General features: G+C 41.8%; 1 protein-coding gene across 1 annotated transcript in view; it reads right to left on the bottom strand.

The window, feature by feature from the left end:
* The window catches only part of KCNQ1 (potassium voltage-gated channel subfamily Q member 1), a 363,013-nt gene that overhangs the window by 300,096 nt on the left and 39,380 nt on the right, over positions 1-23,537 (bottom strand). The window contains exon 2 of the mRNA XM_048486744.1: positions 22,684-22,774. Coding sequence (XP_048342701.1) covers positions 22,684-22,774 — 91 coding nt within the window. The remainder of the gene's footprint in view (positions 1-22,683; positions 22,775-23,537) is intronic.

Genomic DNA, 23,537 nt, shown 5'->3' with positions numbered 1-23,537 from the left:
AACAATTCTGTTTTACATAGTTTGCAGAATGACAAAAGAATGGGAACCTACCTGACCCCTTCAGGCAGGTGGCCTCTGCAATTTGGAAGGTGCATGCAAGTGAGCAAAGCAGTGTAGTGTAGAATAGGAGAAATGCTCCTACTGATATGCGGGTTCAAGGACATACAGGGCTGTGTGCAGGGATGTAGGTAAGGGGGGGGGGTTCTCGGGTTCAACCCCCCATTGCATTTCCGAAGCTCCGCCCCCCCACGTTTGTGGGTTTTTGCATTTTAAGGTGGTTTTTTGTTTTTTGCCTGCAGGGGGCGCAGTATTTAGGCTAACGGCACCAAAATTTCAGGCTATCGTCAGGTGACACTCCTGATGATACCAGCCAAGTTTGGTGAAGTTTTGTTCAGGGGGTCCAAAGTCATGGACCCAAAAAAGCTGTGCCCCCATCCCCTATTGTTTCCAATGGGAGCTAATAGTAGATGGGGCTACCCTTTGGAGGGTCTATGTCGTTGGACCTCCTAAATCAAACTTCACTAAACCTAGGTGGTATCATCAGGATAGACTGCTGCTGATAACACCCAGGTTTGGTGAAGGTTGGTTCAGGGGGTCCAAAGTTACGGACTCCCAAAAGGTGTGCCTCCATCCCCCATTGTTTCCAATGGGAGCTAATAGGAGATGTCCATAATTTTGAGAGTCCATAACTTTGGACCCCCTGAAACAAACTTCACCAAACCTGGGTGGTATCATCAGGAGAGTCTCCTAAAGATACCCTGAAAGTTCGGTGCTGCTAGCTTAACAATTGTACCCCTGACAGCAGGCACCCCCCAAATTTCCCCAGATTCTCTTTTTAAATCCACCCCCCTTTGGCATGGATTTAAAGTGAGAATCTGAGGTCCCCAGTTCAAATGTTGAAAGTGATGCTGTTTCAGGGTGGGGGAGAATCCACCCCAAAACACCATCACTTTCAATGTTATTTTTACTGGGGACCCCAGATTCTCCCTTTAAAATAGATTTAAAAGGAGAATCTGGGCTCCCTAATTTAAACACCATTGAAAGTGATGCTGTTTGGGGGTGGATTCCAGTGTCACAGCAGTCACCCATAGTGGGGGGAGGGTGTGCAAACCTCAGATTTTTCACTGGACTCCATTTTCCCTAGCTACCCCTCTGCCTGGAGGGGAGAGAAAAGGGACTGCCGGCTGGCAGCTGGGGAGCCCAGCCGGTGGGGGGGGGGCAGGTCACAGGAGTCTGCCATCCCTTGCCTCGGAGAGCTGCTTTTCATAAGCACTGAGACCATGGGTGTGGCTTGGGGAGGCGTGGCCACACCCCTAGGGGTGGGTGGGGGCGTGGCCTCACCCCAGAACCCCCCTAAAATCTATACCTATGTCACTGGCTGTGTGTGTGTGTGTGTGTGTGTGTGTGAGAGAGAGAGAGAGAGAGAGAGAGAGAGAGAGAGAGAGAGATCAGAGGCATATCTAGGCAAACTGCAGCCCAGGGACAAAACCTGAGTTTGGCGCCCCCCCGTATGGGTGGCCACCCTCCCCACCACGACCAAATAATGATGTTTTCACCAGCTCACAAAACACCTCCCACCGCAGCAAAACATACATGTCTCTCTCCGCACCAACTCTCTTTCCTAATTTTGTCCTCACACTAACCCTATGAGGTAAGTTGTTAGCCTGAGAAACAGCTCCAAGCCAGTGCAAGTGGGTTATTTATTTATTTATTTTTAATTTATTTATTATTTATTTACTTTTAGACCACTCTCCCCAGTAGGCTCAGGGTTGTGTACATCATAATTTAATACATAATTTAAACATAAAACAATAATTCAATCTGCAATTTCAAAGAATCAGTATGGTGACAGTTCCCTCCCCCAACCACATCCATGGGGGGCCTAGATGACATGAGAGTTTGATGGCTATTCCGGTTGGCCAAAAGCCTGGTGGAACAGGTCCGTTTTACAGGTCCTGTGGAAACCTTTAAGGTCCCGCAGGGCCCTGGTCTCCTTAGGGAACCTGTTTCACCAGGTAGGGGCCAGGGCTGTGAAAGCCCTGGCCCTTGTAGAGGCCATACAGATCTGTTTTGGGCCGAGGATTTCCAGCAGATGTTCCTCCAAGGAGCAGAGGGCCCTAGCGGGGCAGTATGGGGTTTAATTTACAGTATTAAGCATGTAAATCTCTCACAAATCACCCCAGCAAAACATTTACCAAACAAATGTCAGCATCATCTCTCACAAAACACCTCCAGTGGAATCCACCCCCAAACAGCATCACTTTCAATGTTTAAACTGGGGACCTCACATTCTCCCTGTAAGTCCATGCCAAAGGGGGTGGATTTAAATGGAGAATCTGGGGAAATGTAGAGGGTGCCTGCTGTCAGGGGTGCAATTGTTAAGCTAACAGCACCAAAAATTCAGGGTATCTTTAGGAGACTCTCCTGATGATACCACCCAGGTTTGGTGAAGTTTGGTTCAGGGGGTCCAAAGTTATGGACCCTCAAAGGTGTAGCCCCCATCTCCAATTAGCTCCCATTGGAAACAATGTGGGATGGGGCACCCATTTTGGGAGTCCATAACTTTGGACCCTTTGAACCAAACTTAACCCCACCTTGGTGATATCATCAGGAGGGTCTCCTAAAAACTCCCTGAGGGGCCACACAGTGCTGCTAGGGTAGGAACCTCTTGACTCTCAGATGTTCAGGAACTACTATTCCCATCAGCCTCTGTCAGCAATTGGCCATGCTGGTGAAACTGATAAGAACCTGAGCATCCCTAAACTAACTATAAACTGCTCCCCCTGCAGGCCGAAAGCCAAAAAAACTAGAAAATACAAAAACCAGACAAATGAACCTGAAATTTTTGCGCCCCCACCAGGGGGCACCCGGAGACATAGGGTACCCTATGTCCCCTAGGTAAATACGTCACTGTGTGAGATGGTCAGTACATTGAACTGAGCCTGGTAACTGATGGGCAGCAGTGGAATGAATGCAGAATGAGTGTAATATGCAAGTTCCACCTAGTCCCAATAATAACTGAGCCGCAGCATTCTGTGGTAGAACTATCACTATTGAACATAATGAAGCCAAACTTATATGTTAGTTTCACAGTAGGTTTTTGACACTTCTTTTCAATTAATCTGGATTCTTCTGTGGCAAAGTGTCCCCAGAAGTGTCACCATTTTGCCCATTAGTCCTCTCATGCAGCCTCCAGCTGTGGAGGTTGCTCTCTGCTGCCTTTTTCTGTTTGTGCATGTGCGGGTCTAGTTTTGGGTCTAGTTTTGTTTTGCTAGACTATGTAGATTTCATGTATATTTCATCAGTCTGTTGCTTCATGTATATTTCATAGACTGGCAGCATTAAAAATTTTAAAAGCTCTTCCAATTGCTTTGAATTGCTGCCCTGAAGAGTGGGAGGAACTACTGCTGGGTGGACACGGAAGGTGGGAAGAAGTAAGAAAACCCAAGGAAAGCCTTGGGACATGCTGTCTTTCTTAACTTTCCCTGAGAAGGTAGAGGAAAACTTGCGCTTTCAGAGTTTTGGAAACTGTAGAGATTCTCTCATCTAAGAGCACGGTGAGTTCAGGTGAGGGAAAAGGGGTGCATAGTTGAGAATTCAACCTGAAGGGAATGCATGTTTACTGAAAAGGAGACCACAAGTGTATCATTGGCCTTAGTCTACTTAGTTTTGCTACTGAAATATCCTCTTGCAACCAACTGCTGTACGGCATGCTTTCTTTGTCCACAAAATCTTCTCACCTCAAGGGTAAAATACAAGTTCAAAAAGCATCGATAATATTACAATGCAAAAAAACTTTCCAAAACTACTGAACAGTTCCTACAATGTTTCCATGATAATTTCAAAATTAACTGCCATTTTACATTTTACAGGTGATTTGAAAACCTGACTGCATTTAGGCATAATTGTCAAACAGAAAACATGTGCTTTTGTTCTCTGAGAACAAAAGAAAGATTGTGAGAGAAACATAAATGCTGAGACTTGTAGTAAAGGTTTCATGTGCCATTGTCTCGCAAGCATTGTGATTTATGGAGTGCTCCCCCAAGCCCACCCCACACACTCTTATTGCAGCATTTGGGAGGTGGCAATACCTCCAGTGGTTTATTACAGTTTACTGTGATACAGTAAGATATATTTTCTCCTGGGAAAAGGCCTGCTGGCAACACCAGCTGCACTGGTGCCCAACCCCCAGGGCAGAGGGACAGCCATCACACAGATGGGAAATGGCTGGGAAGAAAACAGCAAGAAAGCCATGAAATAAGAGAGTCTTTACCTACTGCATCAAAACCCTAGCCTGGAACCCAGATGCTATGATTTGAACATCGCAGCATCACTGTTAAATAAGTTTTAACAAGTGACAGATAGATTTATTATGTACAGCTCAGTATCAAACTGTCCCACAATGGCTCCAACGCTCCAGAGACTAAAATAAACATAACTTTAAAATAAAGCCAAACATTAGACTTGTTTACCTCTAATGTTTAATGTGACATAAATAAGTTTTGTGTGTCCCTAAATATTATCATTTAACTGACAGCACTGTATTGACTTTTAGCTGGTTATCTACTGAACAACGGATTAATACAAAACACTTCACAGACAGAAAATTTTAATTTTTTTAATTGTTTCTGCTGCTTTGAGCATTTGCATTTCATTGTTCCAAATCTCATGCTGCACAAGTGTTGAAAAGTAAAAGCACAAAGTAAAAAGAACATTTCCAATATTACTTTCCCTGATGAGTTGTAGTCCTCGTGTTCATTCGGGCTCATATATTAGCCTGTAAAGCAGGCTTCACTAGCTGAATAATTTCTTTCATGATATTCCTTGTTGTGTGTGGCCATGCAAAGCCTTCACCTGATATATCTTGAACTGCAAATCCCAACTTAACGTACACTTGCCAGGCTGGCTCCAGTTCTAGCTGGCAGTTGCTTTTGAGGAGGCTGGTTCCTATTTTAAATTTAGGTAGTGCAAAATGGTAGCCAGGGGCTGAGTGTGAGTGGACAGACGTTGGGGAGAAGGCAAGGCCACACTGGGCTCTTCTGCCCAGTGAATGCATTCACATGGGGGGGAGGGAAGGAGACACATTGCAGGAGTAGTAAGTGCTGCAAGTTAGGGACCGAGAGGAATAGGAACTGCTGCTTGATCAGTCGGAGAAGACGAAGGTAACTTGTAAAGGCAATCTTCAGTATAGAAGTGCTCCGAGCCCCTTCCACAGGGGCGTCTCTGGGCCGGGAGAGTGCGTGAAAGGCAAAGGCTGTGCCCTGGCCAAGAGAAGCAAGAGGAGAGCTAGGCACTAAGGCCACTGTGGAGCATTCTACTACAAAGAAGGTCCAAGAAGTGGTAGCAAATGGATATATAAATCTACTTATATCTTTTGGTGGAAAAGAGTATAGTGAAATTGCAAAGAAACAGGGATAGTTGTAATACCAAGAAAAGGTAAGAAGAAGCCCTTTACCCTTTGCCAATTCTGTTTGGCAATGTTATGCAAACACTCAAGCTTTAAATCAATGCAAAAAGATAATTTAAAAAGTAAAGATCCCAATATGGGACAAATGGGAGAGGAGACAATTATGCTTTGACTCAATTCATATAAAAAACATTTTCCAAATTGCATTTTTACACCAATCTACTTGTGCTAGGAAAATGTTGTCCCAGGAACAAAAGCACATTCTCTAGAAAAGACACCTGAATAGTCCACACATACAAACAACACCCTAAATATTAAAATAAAAATCCACCATGTGTGGTCTCAAATAACTAATGTTGTGTGCAAGAACCCTATTATCAGATCCATAGTCTGTTGAAGGCCTTTCATAGTTGGAATCAACTGGCTCTTATGTTTTTTCTGGGCTGTGTTACTGTAGTCTGGTGTGTGTATGTATATTTTCTCCACTATGAGAAGATGAGAATCACTGCTAGGAAATAATGCTAGGAAAAATAGAAGGCAACAGGAAGAGAGGAAGATCCACATGAAATTGATTGATTCAATAAAGGAAGCCATGGCCCTCAGTTTGCAAGACCAGACTGCCCAAATTTTACTGCCCAAACCAGGAAAAACTTATTGAAGCCAGGAGGCAGAGGGAGCTCCTTATTTGGGCAGTGACATCAGGGGGAGTCACTGCCCAAATAAAGAGCTCCCTCTGCCTGCCTGCTAGCTGGGCTTTGTCCAGCCAGCCCAGCTGAGCAGGCATGGAGAATCCTTATTTAGACAGTGACTCCCTCTGTCTCACACTGCCCAAATAAGGGAGCTCCCCGCCTCAGGATAGACGTTTGTCAAACCCAGCCAGCCAGCAGGCAGAGGGAGCTCCTTATTTGGGCAGTGACTCCCCCTGATAAGGACCTGCCTCTGCCTGCCAGCTAGCTGGGCTTCATGAAACCCAGTCTCTGGGCGGCAGGGAGGCTGTCCCGGCCCGCTCCCAGCCTGCTTGCCATTGATAGAAAATGGTGACTTGAGTATAAGCCAAGGGAGCTTTTCTCAGCCTTTAAACAGGGGCTGGAAAAAAGAAACTTCGGCTTATATAATGCTTGTTGTAGGCCAGAGTGCTTCCATATACCAGGAATTATTATTCCCCATCAGTCCTCGTCAGCATGGCCAACTGGCTAGGGAACCTGGCAGCGGCTCTCAGATGTTCAGGAACTACAATTCCCATCCCGGCCCCTGTCCAGCATGGCCAATTGAACACTGATGCTGGCAGAAGCCATGCAATGGTCCCTACCCCTGGTACACACACACACACACACACACACACACACACACACACACACACACACACACACACACACACTTCACTGTTTTGTTCTACACCCAAAGCCATTTAGTCCATCATCCCGTTTCACATAAGAGTGAGCCCAAAAGCAGCAATTCATTCACCATTTGCCCTCCAGCAACTGATCCACTGCACCAGAATTGAGAGGATCATTGAGTTATCACAGCTAATAGCTACTGACAGAACTTTGCTTATTTAATCCCCCTCTAAAATAACATAAACCATTAGGTAACACTATATCTTGTGGCAGCGAACACTATAAATTAACTATAAACTGTTTTTTCTTGAGTCTATTGCCTTTTCATCTAATTGACTGATCCCAAGTTTCAGATATGAGAGATCTGCTTCCCAACCTTGTCAGATCCCAACTCCCCTCCCTGTATTACAAAATTACAAATGCAGGTGCTCTCCTGATTAAAGGAGTTCCAGACACTTGATAATTTGGATGCTTTTTCTATATGCCTTTCAGCTCTATGACACCATTTCTGAGACCAACCAAAACAGTACAACCAAATTGACCCCATCATAGATTTAGATACATACATCACAGCATTATAATACTGACCATTTTAAATCCTTTTCTTAACATCCTCCACTGTGAATTAAGCCAGTCCATACAAAATTGGTATTTTTATGAAGCTATTTACAAGATTTCTTTTGCAATTAAATAACCACCAATTCAGATCCCTTTTCTGTATAAAGGAAGAAAGGATTTCTGTCCAGTTGCATCATGCATCAGTGTATATTTACTCACATCATATTTTACTTGCTATTTTGTTGTATATTTACCCAGCATGGAAAGATCCTTTAGCAGATCTCTGTAGCCTGCTTGAGTTTTCATGATCTTGATAAAATTTTATCTTCTAATCAGAACAAGATCCATCCTGTAATCCTACAACCCTTCAATTTACCAAAGAGTCTTTGGGAGAGACAGTTAACATTTTTGAGAACTGAAATGTATTACCGGTATGTCTGTGTTATTACTCTTACTTACATGATGGATGACACTTTTAAAGAATTCTAAAGGATGGTGAGGCAGGAAACTATTTTTACAACAGCTGTGCTACCTTACACTGTCTGTATGTTCAATAATGCTACTGTTAATAACTGTACCCACACATTTATTTGGAACAAATTACTAGCCTATAATCTGCTGCTTTTCAGTCCCCCAGTAAGGATAATGATTGGGGTGCTGTGTGGTTTCCGGGCTGTTTGGCCATATTCTAACAGTATTCTCTCCTGACATTTCGCCTGCATCTGTGGCTGGCATCTTCAGAGGATCTTCTTCTGAAGATACCAGCCACAGATGCAGGTGAAACATCAGGAGAGAATGCTGCTAGAACATGGCCATACAGCCTGGAAACCACACAGCACCCCAGTGATTCCGGCCGTGAAAGCCTTCAACAATACAAGGATAATGATGTTTGGACCACTGAAGGACCACCTCCTTTCGATAATGTCCAGCCCACCAATTAAGATCTTTCTCACAATGCTGTTCTCTGTGCACCCACTTTCAGAGGTGAGGCTGGTGGCAACCAGAGATGGGGCTTTTTATGTACTGGCACTTCACTTATGGAATGTGCTTCCCCTTGAAGTGTTACTAGTGTCTACACTGCATTTTTTAAAGAGATATCCAAAAGGTTTCTGTTCAACCAAGTTTTCAATTTAGGGGTTGCTTTTTAAGGGTTTTTTTTTCACTACTTGAGGAAGGAAATTAGGAAGGAACTGGTGTGAAGACTCTCACTCAAGGCTACCTTGAATGGTTGGCAGACTTGCTGTCACTCAGTGTAACCCCTATGTTAAGAATGGGATGACCCAGAAAGGAGTGGAGTCTGAAAGAAGAAGACTGCAGAACTCATGAGGTTGGAGGAAACAAGGCTACCAGGTTGGGACCTTGATTGATATTTTATAAGCTCTTAACACCTTGTTTAAGGGTTTTTTGTGTATGTAATTGGTGAGAGTTCTTTCGGGGACCTTCATCATCTCGAATCCAATTCACCAAGCCTCTGGAGTCTTCATGAGCAAACCACCAGCAGGAAGAAATGGACTTGGCATTATCAGACTATAATTAGAAGGACTTGGAATGAAACTTGAACAGGACCTTGAAGTGTTATGTTAAATGTTAATGTTTGATAAATGTCATATGTTAAGGAACAGCAAATCATTTTTTAAAATTTAGTTATTGCAAATGCCTTCCAAGTTCTGCCCCACAGAACCCACAAGCAGAGGTTACACCAGCACATTTCTCCTGTTTGTAACAATGCCAAGGAAGCTTTGAAATGCATTTGAAGGATGAGAATCATATATTGTTTTGTAAAAAGATCCCCCTAACTTTGGAATAAACAGTGTAAAGTCAATCTTAGGTTAGCAGCTCAGCTTGACCTATACTTCATTATAATATTAAATGCATCTTTTTGAACAAGTATTATATGAAGGGGATTTCACATGTGGGAATATGTAAAAGGAGGGCCTTGTTTACCTCACTGATGATGCTGTAATGATGCTACCCTATGACTCTGTAAACTACTATAAAACCTGGAAACCTTTTTGTGTTCCTTGTTTCTGCCTCTTGAAACTGGTGATTCAGCCAATAAATTTTATACTTTATTTATTATACCTTTTGACTCTGAAGTCTGTAATTGGGCCAGGACTTTGGAGTACAATAACTGATGTAAACGCTAGATACATTAGATACATTTTCCTTCAAGATGGTTCACTTTTGATTTTGGATGATTTCTTTCATTCAACAGAAAAGTGATTTGAAATGGCCTCATTAGGAAATGAAAACTGTATGGCAAAGAAAGGGTTAAGCCCTCCTGGCTACTGATTCCCCTCCTCCCCCCATACACACATACACATTTGGCCTTGCTTTCCTTGTCTCATCTTGTCTGGCTTAAAAAAAAAAGAATAATTATTTTCTCTTCACAACATATTGAGAACCTAGCCCCAGAATCTTTTAAATAATAGAATTCAATAGAAACAACTCACCTCTCAAATACATTCATTCTACTTATTTTTAATCTATTTTGCGGTTCATTTTTCTCCATTGACCCATCAATATTCAGTACAGTTAAGCAATTATACCACACCTGCAGTCTTAGGGACTCTTTCTGCACCAAGGGCCACTTAAAGCAATTCAATAGCCACCAGCTAGTGACAGCTGGCAAACCCAAACCTGCCTCCAGTAGTCTATCATATGTAATCAATTGCAAACAGAGCATCAGCAAGCACATTTCATTATTTCCTGGCTAATTCCCCCAAGGAAAACAAGCATCAGCCCTCAACTTTTCAGTCAGGATGCTGTAATACCCGCCCTAACCCCTCGATTCCTTTCTCCTCTCATTTTCGTCAGTTCACTACGCTGCTTTGGCTTTTCAGCTTGATATCCGTTATGTTATGTCAGCTGTTACATTATACTTAAGACAATAGACTCCAGCTGGCTGAGGTCAGATGTAAAAACAAGGATGTAACAAAGCCATGGACCCTCCAGTTATACTGAAATTGAGATACACACTGAATGTAGCACTTAATGACAAACTACTTCCCAGAGTTTTGGACAAGACATAAAGGAAACACCTGTCACAGCAAGTGTTACATGCTAATCCTGATATGTTTAGAACTCCTTCTCAGTGCTCAATTCTGCTGTATGCCAGTATTTTACAAGTTTAGACTTCCCCTCCTGCCAAGAATAGAAATATTTTGCTGTCTTCTCCTTAATATATAATAAGGTCACAATTTTGAAATGGTTTTTGCAAAATGTAAATTCTCTCATCCAGATACTCTTCTAAACTTATAGCCAGCAATCTATCATAACATTCAAATAATCGTACAGCGATTAAAGTATTTCCATAATAAAAGCAAAGATGCCTAAATAAACATGGTTTCAGAATGATCTCTCTTAAAAATAATACAAAATTCAGCTCAACAAAAACAACGCAGACTGTGTTTAGTTCACATGGCCATCTTTCTAGCTGTGAAGTAACATATCTCCATTCAAAAGAGAAGCCATGCCATGTGCCAATATAAGTCCAGTGTCATGTGTGTGGCAAAACTCTTAAAATCTCAGGCCGTTTCTGCACGGGCATTTAATGGCGGCCTGGAGACGGCAAAAACGCCGTCTCCAGGCCGCCCTTGCACCGCCCGCCCGGCCCGAAGCCAGCGTTTTCCCAGAGCACTCGGAAGCGCCTGGATCAGGCGCGCAGGGCCAGGGGGACGTGTACCCAGGCCTCGGCGACGCGCCAGAGGCCCGGGGACATGCCGGGTCGGCCGGGCGCCGGCACTCCGCGGCGCCGGCTGCCCGGCTGTTGCCAGGACCGTCCGTGCGGACGGTCCCAGCATCGTCGGGTCGGCGCAAAATGCGCTGACCTAGCCGTTTCCGCCTCTGTGCGGAAACGGCCTCAGACTTATTCACTGGATTTTTATTTGCTGAAAGCAGCTGTTATAGATGGAAGAGAACAGTGAAAATGCCCAAATTCAGAAGCAACCAAAAAGTGAGGAAAGAAATTTTGCAATGGATGCCAATAGAAAAACAAATCCTCTCGTGCAACACCATTATGAGTAAAGCATAGGAAATATCTCTTGCCTCATTTTCCTGAGGAACACCAGTAGGCCCATCCCCCACTGTCCCTCCCAGCAGCAAATAATCTCCACCTATTCCTCCACCTTTTCCTCAATGGTCAACATTGATACTAAATAGCACTGGTACATCTTTGTTACAAAGTAGATGGATTACAGTCATTATATTACAACATTATATTGTATGGGTCATGAAGCAGCCAGTAGATGGCAATAATTTATAATTATTGGTCTGTACTGAATTGCAATCTCATCAATGCTCATCTTCATCGTGGAGAGAAGTGACTAGTGGGGCACCACAGGGTTCTGTTCTGGGCCCAGTGCTATTCAATATCAATGACTTGCATGATGGAATAGAGGGCATGCTAATCAAATTTACAGATAACACCAAATTAGGAGGGGGTAGCTAATACCCCAGAGGACAGAGTCAGAATTCAAAATAACCTGAATTAGAGAGCTGGGCCAAAATAAACAACATGAATTTCAACAGAGTTAAATGTAAGATTCTACCCCTAGGCAGAAAAAATGAAATGCACAGATATAGGATGGGTAACACGTGGCTTGACAACACTGCATGCGAAAAGGATCTGGGAGTCTTAGTAGACCACAAACTGAACATGAGTCAGAAGTGTTATTCTGAGCTGTATCAATAGGAGTATAGTGTCTAGATCGAGGGATGTAATTGTACCTCTCTATTCTGGATTGGTTAGACCTCACCTGGAATATTGAGTACAGTTCTGGGCACCGCAATTCAAGAAGGATATTGATAAGCTGGAACTGGTCCAGAGGAGAGCAACCAAAATGGTAAAAGGCCTGTAATCTATGCCTTACGAGGACAGACTTAGGGAGCTGGGTATGTTTAGTTTGGTGAAGAGAAGGTTAAGAGGTATCACGATAGCCATGTTTAGATATTTGAAGGGATGTCATGTTGGTGAGGTGTCAAGCTTGTTTTCTGCTGCTCCAGAGACTGGGACCAGGAGTAATGGGTTCAAGGTGAAGGAAAAAAGATTCCACGTAAACATCAGGAAAAACTTCCTAACAGTAAGGGCTGTTCGACAGTGGAATGCACTACCTTAGAGGGTGGTGGAGTCTTCTTCTTTGGAGGTATATAAAGAGAGGCTGGATGGTCAGGAGTGCTTTGATTATGTGTTCCTGCATTGCAGGGGGTTAGATTTGATCACCCTTGGGGTCTCTTCCAACTCTATGATTCTATGATATCAGAAGGTTCGAACCACAGCCCTTCACTAAAGATCATTAGTGGTAGTTCCATAAGTAATGAGGGCATCTATTTATGTCACATTTACCATCTACCCTTCACCTTATTCGTTTGAGAAAACAGGTAGGTAATTATAAACCAGAAAGCAAATTACAAACAAAGCAAGATTTTGCAAAATGACAATAACACACTTTTTAAGGCAATCAAAGTAGGAAAAGGTGAAGGCAAATGCTTAGCATTTGAGGTAAACACAGTTTTTTTTCTCTAGTAGTGTAATTGTTCCATGTATGACTACTTTCCCTGGGGACGAGCGCTTTTGAAGCCCAATACTGTAACTTAGTGAATTGTAATTTATTTACGCCACTGAAGTCCAGCCGACACAGTTATGTAGCGAGAAGTTTCTAACTTTGGGCACTTTGGAGTTTCTAAAAACAACAAAGGACACCAATCTTTTTTTAGGGGTATGATCTGTGTTTTTCTTCCACTTTCTCTCTGCAGCACCCCCTCCCCATTACCAATGCAGTAGTAGACAATTCAGGAATTGAAAACTGTAACATAAATAGTGAGATGTAAAACTTCTATAATCAAAAATGCAATTATACCTTGTCCAGTTCCTTTCTTCCCATATAATTCTTCATTTACATCATATAACAGTTATATTTTTGAGAGATCATGTATAAATGATAAAATTAGCTTCATATTTAAATCCAGCCAAATTGCAATATGGTTCAACATTGCCCTCTATAGGTTTTTGAGCATAAGATCTTTCCCTGACCTTCAAATAGATTATTTTAGATATCTAAACATCATACATTAACTGCATTGCAGCTTGCAGAAATTCTCCATTGAGTTCATGTATAATTTCTTTACTATTTTTGCTGTTACACTGGTTTTCCCATTTTGTTTTCATAATCCTTATCCCTTCTTCAAATCTACTCCATTCAAACCTACTCTGACAGTCTCATTTCTGACACCTCCTTTCAACAACCAAACAGGGAGACCGCTAAGGAATACCAGGGTTGCTACGCAGAGTCAAGGAATGGCAAATCACTCCTGAAAGTCTCTTTCCTTGAAAACCCTACAGGGTGCCATAAGTTGGCTGGTACAGTACAGGGGGGGAAAGCAGCCCTTTCCTGAGAGAATTTTTACCCTTCTCCCAACTTTTTCCTAGCACAGGTTCTCAACTAATTTATAGTCAAATCTCTGAGAGAAGTACAAAAATAAATCCTCTCTAGGCAATAGTATCAGGGAGGACGATAAGTTCAAGATGGAATTAAAAACTGGATAATACATCTGTGCAGACTGTAATTTGGCACACTCTCTCAAAGGATTCTTGTTGCTGAAGAAGAGAAAGAACTGACAGATAAAGTGTTAAGAGGACCAGGAGTTTGGGGACAACTGTCCATGGCCCCTGCCATCTTCCCGAGGAAGACTTCTTGAGACTAGCACCACATTCTCTTACCCTGGTTGTTGATGGATGAACTGAAAGCCCAATGGCTAATCAGTCCTATATACACTTTCCCATAATCCTACATCTTGCATATTAATCACAAACAGGGATCCATATATGTGAGGGACTGCCTTTCCTTGAATTACCCCATATACCACCTTAGTTTAGCCCACCATTTCCTCCTTAATGTGTCTTCATGGCAGGTGTCATGTATTGTTTTGATTCATGCCAGTGCAACTTCAGTTGTTGCTGCCATCTGGAATCAGTCCAGGAAGCTCTGTTCCTCCAGCTTCTCAAAGGTCATGTAAAACTATTGTATTTGAGAGGGCCCTTTGAAAAGAAGATGGGATTTATTGAGGAATGAAATTTATATATGGAGAGAGATGTTACAGAAGTACACAAAACGATGCCCAGTGTGAAGAAAGTTGATAGAAACTTTTTTCCCCTTCCTGTTATATTAAAATTCAGGGTCGCCCTATGAAACTAATTAGTAGTAGATTTAAGACAGAAAAATGGAAGTTCTACATCACACAATGGGTAGTTAACTTGTGAAACACAGTGACATGAATTGTAGTAATAGCCACTAGCTTAGATGGATTTAAAAGAGAGTTAGACAAAGGAAGGTTGGTAGCTATTAGCCAGGCTAACCAAAAGGGTCTCTAGGTTCAGAGACCTTTGGGCCTTTGATTACCAGATAAAGTTTAACCTTGCTAGAAATGAGGGAGCTCCAGCTTTCGAAATGGTGGTTGCATATTGAGAAAAAAATATTTTCCTTGGGTTTTTCATGGGAGTCTCTGAATATGCTTACTGCCACAGAGATTTATCACCATCTAAAGTCCAGACTATATGATCTGGAATATCACTCTCTTTTGAGCACAGCCCAAAGCTCTTGCTTTCCGCTATACATTGGGATTATTCCTCAGAAAACAAGCTTGGCTGTATATTTGGAACAACTAGTTGATTATAAGAGTAGATGCAACCAGAGCAAGATGCAACTCTTTTCCCTCAGTCTATCTCCAAGGGCGCTTTCTCAATGTTCCATAAAACAAATGTTGCTGCCAGTACTGTCCCTATACATCGGACTCAATTTCTCATATTTTGCTGTATTGTTCAAAGTATAACAACTTTAAAGCTGACTTGTGGGCACTGTTACTAACAGGATTCACACTATTCTCTGATAAAAGAAAAATGTTTACACTCTTGAACAGTTCCAATGTAGAAATTTCGGAAGCAGTTGCTGTATTTTTAAGGGGTGTTTTACATTGTAACAATGAGTGATTTTTAATGTATCTGGAAATGTTTGACATTTTCTTGATTATATGCCTATTAAAGGTTCTGGACTGGACTGGATTACCAGATGCTGGGGAATAGTGTGATGACAACTGAAGTAACACTAATACTTGCAAGGAACATAACACATATCCCTCATAAGTGGAAGGAAGGAAGGAAGGAAGGAAGGAAGGAAGGAAGGAAGGAAGGAAGGAAGGAAGGAAGGAAGGAAGGAAGGAAGGAAGGAAGGAAGGAAGGAAGGAAGGAAGGAAGGAAGGAAGGAAGGAAGGAAGGAAGGAAGGAAGGAAGGAAGAGGAAGGGAAGGAAAGAAGTGGGTAATGGGAAATAAAACTACATATTGAAGTTTATATGCAAGTTTCATGTAAATTTCTGCAGAGAAATTCCTGTACAAATGTCATGAATATGTGAAGTTCTCCCTACATCTAGCTAAATCTCTGAAATTTGAATAGGACATATGCAGGCTCAACTATGTGAAGAATAATGGACTGTATTTAAAATAAATTAAATAAACAAAAAGCCAAGTTTCCAATACAGATAAGAAGCATACATTACATTACCACTCTTGTTCCATTCTGTGTGATAGAAGAAGATAGAACCTGAACCCATATTTTGCAAGTTAGCTGAAACTATTCAGATAACATTCTCACCACTCACCTCCCCCCCCCCTCCAATCCTGGAAGGGAAATGAAAGGCCCTTCAGGTTTTCTTTGATGTTGATTGTGCTCAAGTTCTCCTCAATGCAAAACTGAAAACACCTCTGCCTCAAAAGTGTTATTATTAAAAGTAACAATGAAGGGTAAACAAAAAAGCTCTTATGTGCATACTAAATCAACATTTAAATACACTGCCCCAGTATTAGTAAGAGATAAAACTGAAGAGAAGACAAGTAATCTAACACATGTCATGTTCCATGTAAGGAATATATCAGCTGCAAAAAATGTACCCTTACACTTCTGGCAGTAAAACTGACAACAAAATTAGATTCTTTTGAGAAAATAGCTTTTTTAGGCACACTAAATATCCCTTAGTTCAGGAGAATGTTTAATCCACTTGGATCATGTACTTGGATTTTCTTAGATCATGCTGAGATAACAACATTCTGCTCTGTCTTGGCACTATAAAAGCCCTTGCTTATGAAAATAAAATAAAAATATAGTCTCATGGGAAGAATACTTTGAATTTACTCTTTCCATAGTTTAAATATTGAACTCTCAGAAACCATTCTTTGCACAAGCATGCCTCATTTTCCTTATGAGTCATGTCCAAAACTCTTACACCAATATTTTAAACATGCCAACTGCACATATACTGTATTCCATGATGATCCACTAATTTTAGCTTGTGTTGAGTAATAGCCAGCTGAGAACTAAAAGCCAAAATCCTACCAGCACCACCACCTAGTGGCTCACAATTAATCCTGCAGCCTTGTTGGTTTTTTGGGGGGGAGGGGGGGTTGTGCCACCAAGTTGCAGATGATTTATGGTGACCCTGGTGGGTTTTTCAAGGCAAGAGATGTTCAGAGATGGTTTGCTACTTACTGCATCTGCAATCACAACCCTGGTATTCCTTGGATGTCTCCTCTCCAAATACTTTCCAGGGTTGACCCTGCTTAGTTTCTGAGATCTGACAAGATAAGAATAGCATGGACTATCCAAGTCAGGGCTATCTCAGGTTACTAAAAACATAATTAACAAATCTCACCTTGTAGTTGGACATACAAATGTCACAAACAACAGAACTGAAACTCCTTTTTGGTTATCAGCATTTCTCACACTGGCCTAGTGACTGTAGAGGTCTACAAAAGAATTCCAGGTATTCATGAACCTGGTAAGGGCAGAAAGTGAATCAGTGTCACACCCATATTGCACATTTGAAAATGGGACTGCCAGACTTTTGAAAGGATGCTTAGCAAGCTGTTCCGGTTCCCCTAGAGCCGTGGTGGCGAACCTTTGGCACTCCAGATGTTATGGACTACAATTCCCATCAGCCCCTCCCAGCATGGCCAATTGGCCATACTGGCAGGGGCTGATGGGAATTGTAGTCCATAACATCTGGAGTGCCAAAGGTTCGCCACCACTGCCCTAGAGGCAATGGCAGTTTTGAAGAATGAACTCTATAGTATACCACAGAGCCCCAGAGAAACAGAAGTCCTAGAGTGACATCCCATCCAGAATGGATTTGATTTAAATCAAATCATTTTAAATGCCAAGATCCAGTCAGTAAGACTTGATTTAAATCATGGTTTTGTATATAAAGACTATTTTTTACTGTGTAATGAAACACAGAATGAATTTAAAGATACAGTCCTTTACTGTCAGTATACATGAACAACTTGGTTAGTGTTACAATAGCTGTACACCTTTTTTAACCATATGCCACTGACTCCAATGAAGCCCTGATCAGCATGTTGTTGAGATACCCCCTTGGTCCAAAGCAATGCTATGAGGATGACTAAGACCTTGGAAAAAACTCTGGGGGCAGAGGAGAATCCAAAGGGCAGGATCCTGTATTGATAGTGCCTGGCTCTCAGGCAAAATAGCAGGAAGCACCTCAATGAAGGATGAATGGGCATGTGGAGATAAGCCTCCTTTAAATCCAGAGAGACCAGGAAATCTCCCTTCTGGATGGTTTGGAGAATGGAGCACAGAGACTTCATATGGAACTTCCTTTTCCAAACTCAGGGTTCAAAATGACCTACCATTCCCCAAATGTATTGGGGACCAAAAAGAGGAGTTAGTATATTCCCTGGTATAGCCGTGCTTCTGGGACTTCCTCTATGGTCCCAATTTCCTGCAGGTTCTAGACAACTTCCAAGCTGGACTTCTCCACTTGTGTGGAGGAAATGCTTGAAGAAGGGCTGAGGTGGGGAGGAGAACTCTATTTTGTAGCCCAGCAGAACTATGCTCAATACCCACACATCCATGATGGACTCTTCCCATGTTTTTTTGCAAAGTTCAGCAGGTGGTGTTGGACATTGCAGGCTGAGGCTTTTCCTGTCAATGCTGACTGTACTGTTTGTTCTGCCCTGTAGAAAATCTGTTCAGTCTGGAGAAGTCAGAGCACAGCGGCATTCCCAGTTGGAGTTATTTACCACTTCCAGTTTGAGGGTTATATCCAAGCTGCACTGCCTCTCATTAATGGCAAGAAGGGGGAGAGGTCTTGAAGAGAAGCTCAAAGTGTACTGCAGTTAATGCCAGAAAGAAGACTTCCACAATAGATATGGAAGTTGAGGAAAATGTAAAAGTAATAAAAATATGAATGAATGTTAAAAGGACTAATTTAAGAATGAACTGCTGAATTGGAGCTGTTGGAGAGTGACGGCTGTTTGTCGGCTATGTAAGAAATCTGATCTGATGGTCTGTCAAGTTGACAAATTGCCAGAGTAATGCCAGAAAAGAAAGGCCTCGTCATTCCATAGAAGTGGAAAGCTAGACTGGTTCCAGAGACTACACATATGGCTCTTTGTAGATGACTGTTGTGTAGTAACATCTAGTGACCAGTAAAGATATTGCAGATATTCTGGTTGCCAGTATATTTCTATGGAATTATAAAAGACATAAAGGAGAAGAGAGAGATAAAAACACATCAGAGATATAATGGCCTGAACCAGGAAAGAGGCAGCTTCTTTGGAGATAACAGAATTCTCTGGGAATGTGAAACCTATGTCTCTCAATAGACATAGCTCATTTTTCCTCCTCAGAATTAGCAGAATTCTGAGCAATGATAACATTTACAAATTTAAAAACTAATAATGCAAATAAAGGAGAAATATATCGGCAATTTGAAAAAGTCTAAAAGGGCTTCAGGCCTCAACCCAGAAGAGTACAATCAATATTACCAAATTTTCTTCCTAGCATGAACATATTTAACAGAACCAAATTTAATATATTTCATATTTAACAGATCTGCAGGTGGCATAGTACAGATATTGGCAAAATTTATCACAATACATCTCACCCAAAACAGTATTCAATAAATGTTACTCCTACATTCCAATCCAGACAGGGGTGGGGGAGCGGAGTGACCGAGGAACATGAGACTACACTGCAGCTATGCTTCCTCCTGTTAGGTTCCCTGGTGGCAGGGGCAGGAGGAAAACCACAACATCCTTCTGCTCTGGGAAACACCATAGTGGAAAGGAAGTTGTGCCACAAAAATTGTGGTCCAAGTTCAGGGTCAGCTGCGATGGCAGACAAGAGCTGAAACCCTGGTGGAAACAGCCTGCCATCAGCTCCACCCCTAGGCCTGCCCCTGGAACATCCCTTCCGCAGTTGATGCAGAATTCTGCACCATATGGGCACCATGGCTACCCATACACCATGGCTACCCACACTTCTGCAGCATCTCCATCCTAGAGGTGTAGGTGCCATCACTGTCGACAGGGCTGCGCCTTATGCTGGCAAGGTGGTCACCCCCATCAGCACATGCCTGCATAATATCCAGTGGGAGATTCACCCCCCTCCCCCACCCACCCACCCACCCACCCACACACTATGTATCTATAGAGGAGCCAGAAACATAAATTTAACATAGAGGAAAATTAATGGAAGTAACCAGCTGCATCTCATATGACAAAAACTTCAATTTCTTCATGGTCAAAAGAAACTTGCCAAATGTCATATTTATGGACCAGTTTCTTAACCATAGTATACTTCAGCAAGCCAGCAATTTCTTGTAAACAACAGAAAAACATAGTATTTTCTCATTCCTCACTTGTGATTATCATCAACTTTGAAGAAACTTTCCACCCCAACAGAAAACTAGGCAGAAAATTAGCTTTGTGCAAATATACTGAACTGTATCTAACCCGCTTAAAACTATGATACAAACAAGTGAGCATTCTGAAAGCTGACTCTCTTGAAAACGCAGGCCAAGATTTTTTCAACATTAAATATTAACACACAAATAATGAAGAACTCCCAATGTACACAACAATTGCAGTATTAAGTGCCTAAAGAATAGTCAGTCAAATGAAATATAAATGCTGGCTTGCCCCTAGAAATTAAGTCAAGTAATACAACACCAGTCACTCATACTGAAAAGCTTTCAAAGAACAGAACTGCCTGGGAATGGCTATTTTACCTGCTATCAAGAGGTATTCCTATTCAGTTCACCTTGAACGACATAGCATCTCTACGGAACACTCATTTGAGTCTGAATGCTTAAACACACTAAACAAAGGATCATTCTTTCCTTAATATGGATTACTGTGTACAAATATAAATTTAATATATCCATGCATACTCATATACATGCACACACACGTTAATGGAATACTCTTTGGGACCCAATACATGAACACGTATGCATGCAAACTAATCACTGACAATTAAAACATCTAGTGAAAGCCAAATTTTTAAGGGAACACAACAGTTCCTAGAGAGGTGTGAAGGCCTGGAAAAAAAGACTCACCCCAAATAGAGGAGGGGGAATCATTTTTCCCAGTTTTCTTCCTCCAAGGTCTTTTAATGAAATAGCTAAAAAAAAGGTGGGGGGAGCACCAAAACAGATAAACCAACCTTCTATGAAATATTTGTCTTCAAAATGAGTGAAATGCTTTTTAAGACCGTTTTTCTTACAGAAAAAAAACCAGGATGAAAGTCTGAGGGCTCTTCTCCCCAATTCTTTCAATGGAAATTATGGGAGCACTTAAAAAAACATCCTTTTTTTTCTTTTGGAAAGAATAACATGCTTTTTTAAGACATGATTTTACCCATTCAAAATGTATAGTATGAAAAAGTCTGAGAACTTCTAACATTTTTTTCTATTAAAAATGTTAATAGGAGCACTGAGAAAAAAAATCCTATGAAAGATATTTTCCTTTCAGAAATAGTGTAATGTGCTAAGAAAAATTAGGCTGCAGCAGCCTGCAACTTCCTTGCTTTACAGCTGGGTATATTTACAATTCTGCTTATTTAAAATTAAATTATTCAAATTTTTAAATTCCACAAATATACCCATTAATACGAGATATATGCTAACAGAGTTCTAAATGGCCCATCGTTCATTTTTAAAATAAGCAAACTAGGGCCCTTTCCGCACGGGCCAAATACGGCGCCCTGGGGACGGCAAAAACACTGTCCCCAGGGAGCCGTTCACACAGGGGGCGCAGCTGCTTTGCAGCCGCGCCGCCCTCGCTCTGCCCGAGCAGCGCAAAGCCGCCGTTTTCCTACCTCGCTTCCCGAGCGAAGTTTACGGAAAACAGCGGCTTCGAGCCACTGCAGTGCGAACGGCAGCGGCTTGAAGGCGCCCTCCCTCCCCCCTTTGCACCATCCACCTACTGTTTCTGTGGCCATCCAGCGCGTCACCGAGGCCTGGGGACACGCCCCCCTGCCCTGCGACACTGGAGCAGTCGCGCAGGGCAGGGGGGGGCGTGCGAACGGTTTCAGGAGGGTTGGGTCAGCGTCGTATACGCTGACCCAACCCCAATCGTGGCCGTGCGGAAACGGCCTAGGTTAGTTTTGATAGGATAGTGAGTACTGCATATATTTCAATCTCCATCCCCACCCCCAATTGATTTTTTTATATGGCTTCAGAATTTTGTGAAATTTAAAATCTTTAACCGTACCTAGAAGTACAGTTGGTTCCTAAGACTATAACTAATACAAAAATTCCTTCTGAACATAAGGTCTCAAATAATGCACAAGGGAGTAGTTGGGGCCTTTACACATTTGAAAATGAAATGGGTATATATTGTTGATTAAAATCAATAGTAGAATGTTACACTGGGTGCCTTGAGTAAAATACCACATAGAATACAGCAAGAGAAAAATGCTGTTCAAAGTGATATGAACGTACAGGTGAGAGCCACTCAGTAAGCATTAGACACATATCTCTTAGGGACAGAGAGGTTTCACCACCACCATGCTGATCTTGAATAGCTATATTGCCAAATTAATATTAGATGGGTCAAGGCTCTGCTAAAACAAGAAAGCAAGCACAGGAAAGTGCTTATTTCCCACAGTGTTGAGGCAGAACAGGTGCCAGCTAGGTAAGTGCAAAACCAGATTTGTAACCACCTCAGAATTTAGCAGTGCTCCTTGCAAATTATAATGAATAGCCATCCACCACTAGTGACAGGTTAGGCTATTCACAAATGCAATATCTTCAGATTCTAAACTATATTCTGTAGGCTCAGTTGAAGCATAAGATGCAGAAGAATCTTACATGTTCAGTTTAAATTTCTTGCCTTCAAACTGATACCCAACCCAATTGGATAAGGTTGTAAAAGTATAATTTTAATTTCAAGTTGGCTTGAAACTATCTGTGAGATGTGTCAAGGACTGCTCTCTTTTGCAGCTGTTAAGTATCAAAGCACATTTCCTAAACCCACTTCACATATAGACAAAGTTACATATTAATTAAGCAAATATGCATATTCATACCATCCAAAATAATGTCCCCGTGGCCAGAGTTGAATATTGATCAATCGTGGAAAGCACACTGAATATAAGGCACACCAGCACTATGAGGAAACTGAAAATATAAAACAAAACAAAAAAACAAAATTAAAATCACTAAAATGCTTCACTAGAAAGCTATTAGTTAAGGCAAAAATTAATAAAATTAAAAACATTTTATGAAAAATTTATTGTCAAAGGCTTTCACGGCCGGATTCAACTGGTTGTGGTGGGTTTTCCAGGCTATTTTATGAAAAGTACTTCCATCCTTTGGTGTTGGCTCAAGCCATGCTGGGAGAGGAAGAGATGGACGGAAGGAAGGCAAAAAGAAGCTTACAATGTCATCTTAAGCAGATTTATATCCTTCCATGTCCATAGAAATCAACACGTGTACTTCTACTTAGACTGCTACTGTTAGAGGTCAGTGGGAACTCTATTTAAACCCCATGGATGTTTTTAGAAAGAAATGCAAATTTAGTTGAACTCGCAATATATAAGAAATTTGCTAACTTGCCAACTTATATGCACACTGATTCAAGGAGGTATTATATGCGATGGGAAACTGCACATGGAAACAGCTACTCAATGTGCAACTACACTTCCCAATCCAGCATCCTGAGCTGTATGTACATTCCCTATTTCTGGAAAGGTAAAGTATCTGGAGGGATAGAGTCAACCCCAACCACATCACAACCACCACCACTTACAGGTCTTGCTAAAATCTGCGGTGGCTCAAACACCTTCTTTCTAAAGAAAGTTCGATAGGTTATGATAGTTATAATCACATCTAAACACTGAAGAATACCATTAACATGGTGCAGAGGAATGCATTCATACAT

Source organism: Sphaerodactylus townsendi, linkage group LG02, assembly GCF_021028975.2.
Source record: "Sphaerodactylus townsendi isolate TG3544 linkage group LG02, MPM_Stown_v2.3, whole genome shotgun sequence".
NCBI classification, from domain to species: domain Eukaryota; kingdom Metazoa; phylum Chordata; class Lepidosauria; order Squamata; family Sphaerodactylidae; genus Sphaerodactylus; species Sphaerodactylus townsendi.
The sequence above is the reverse complement of the archived record's forward strand: the minus strand, read 5'-3'. Positions and strand labels throughout refer to the sequence as shown.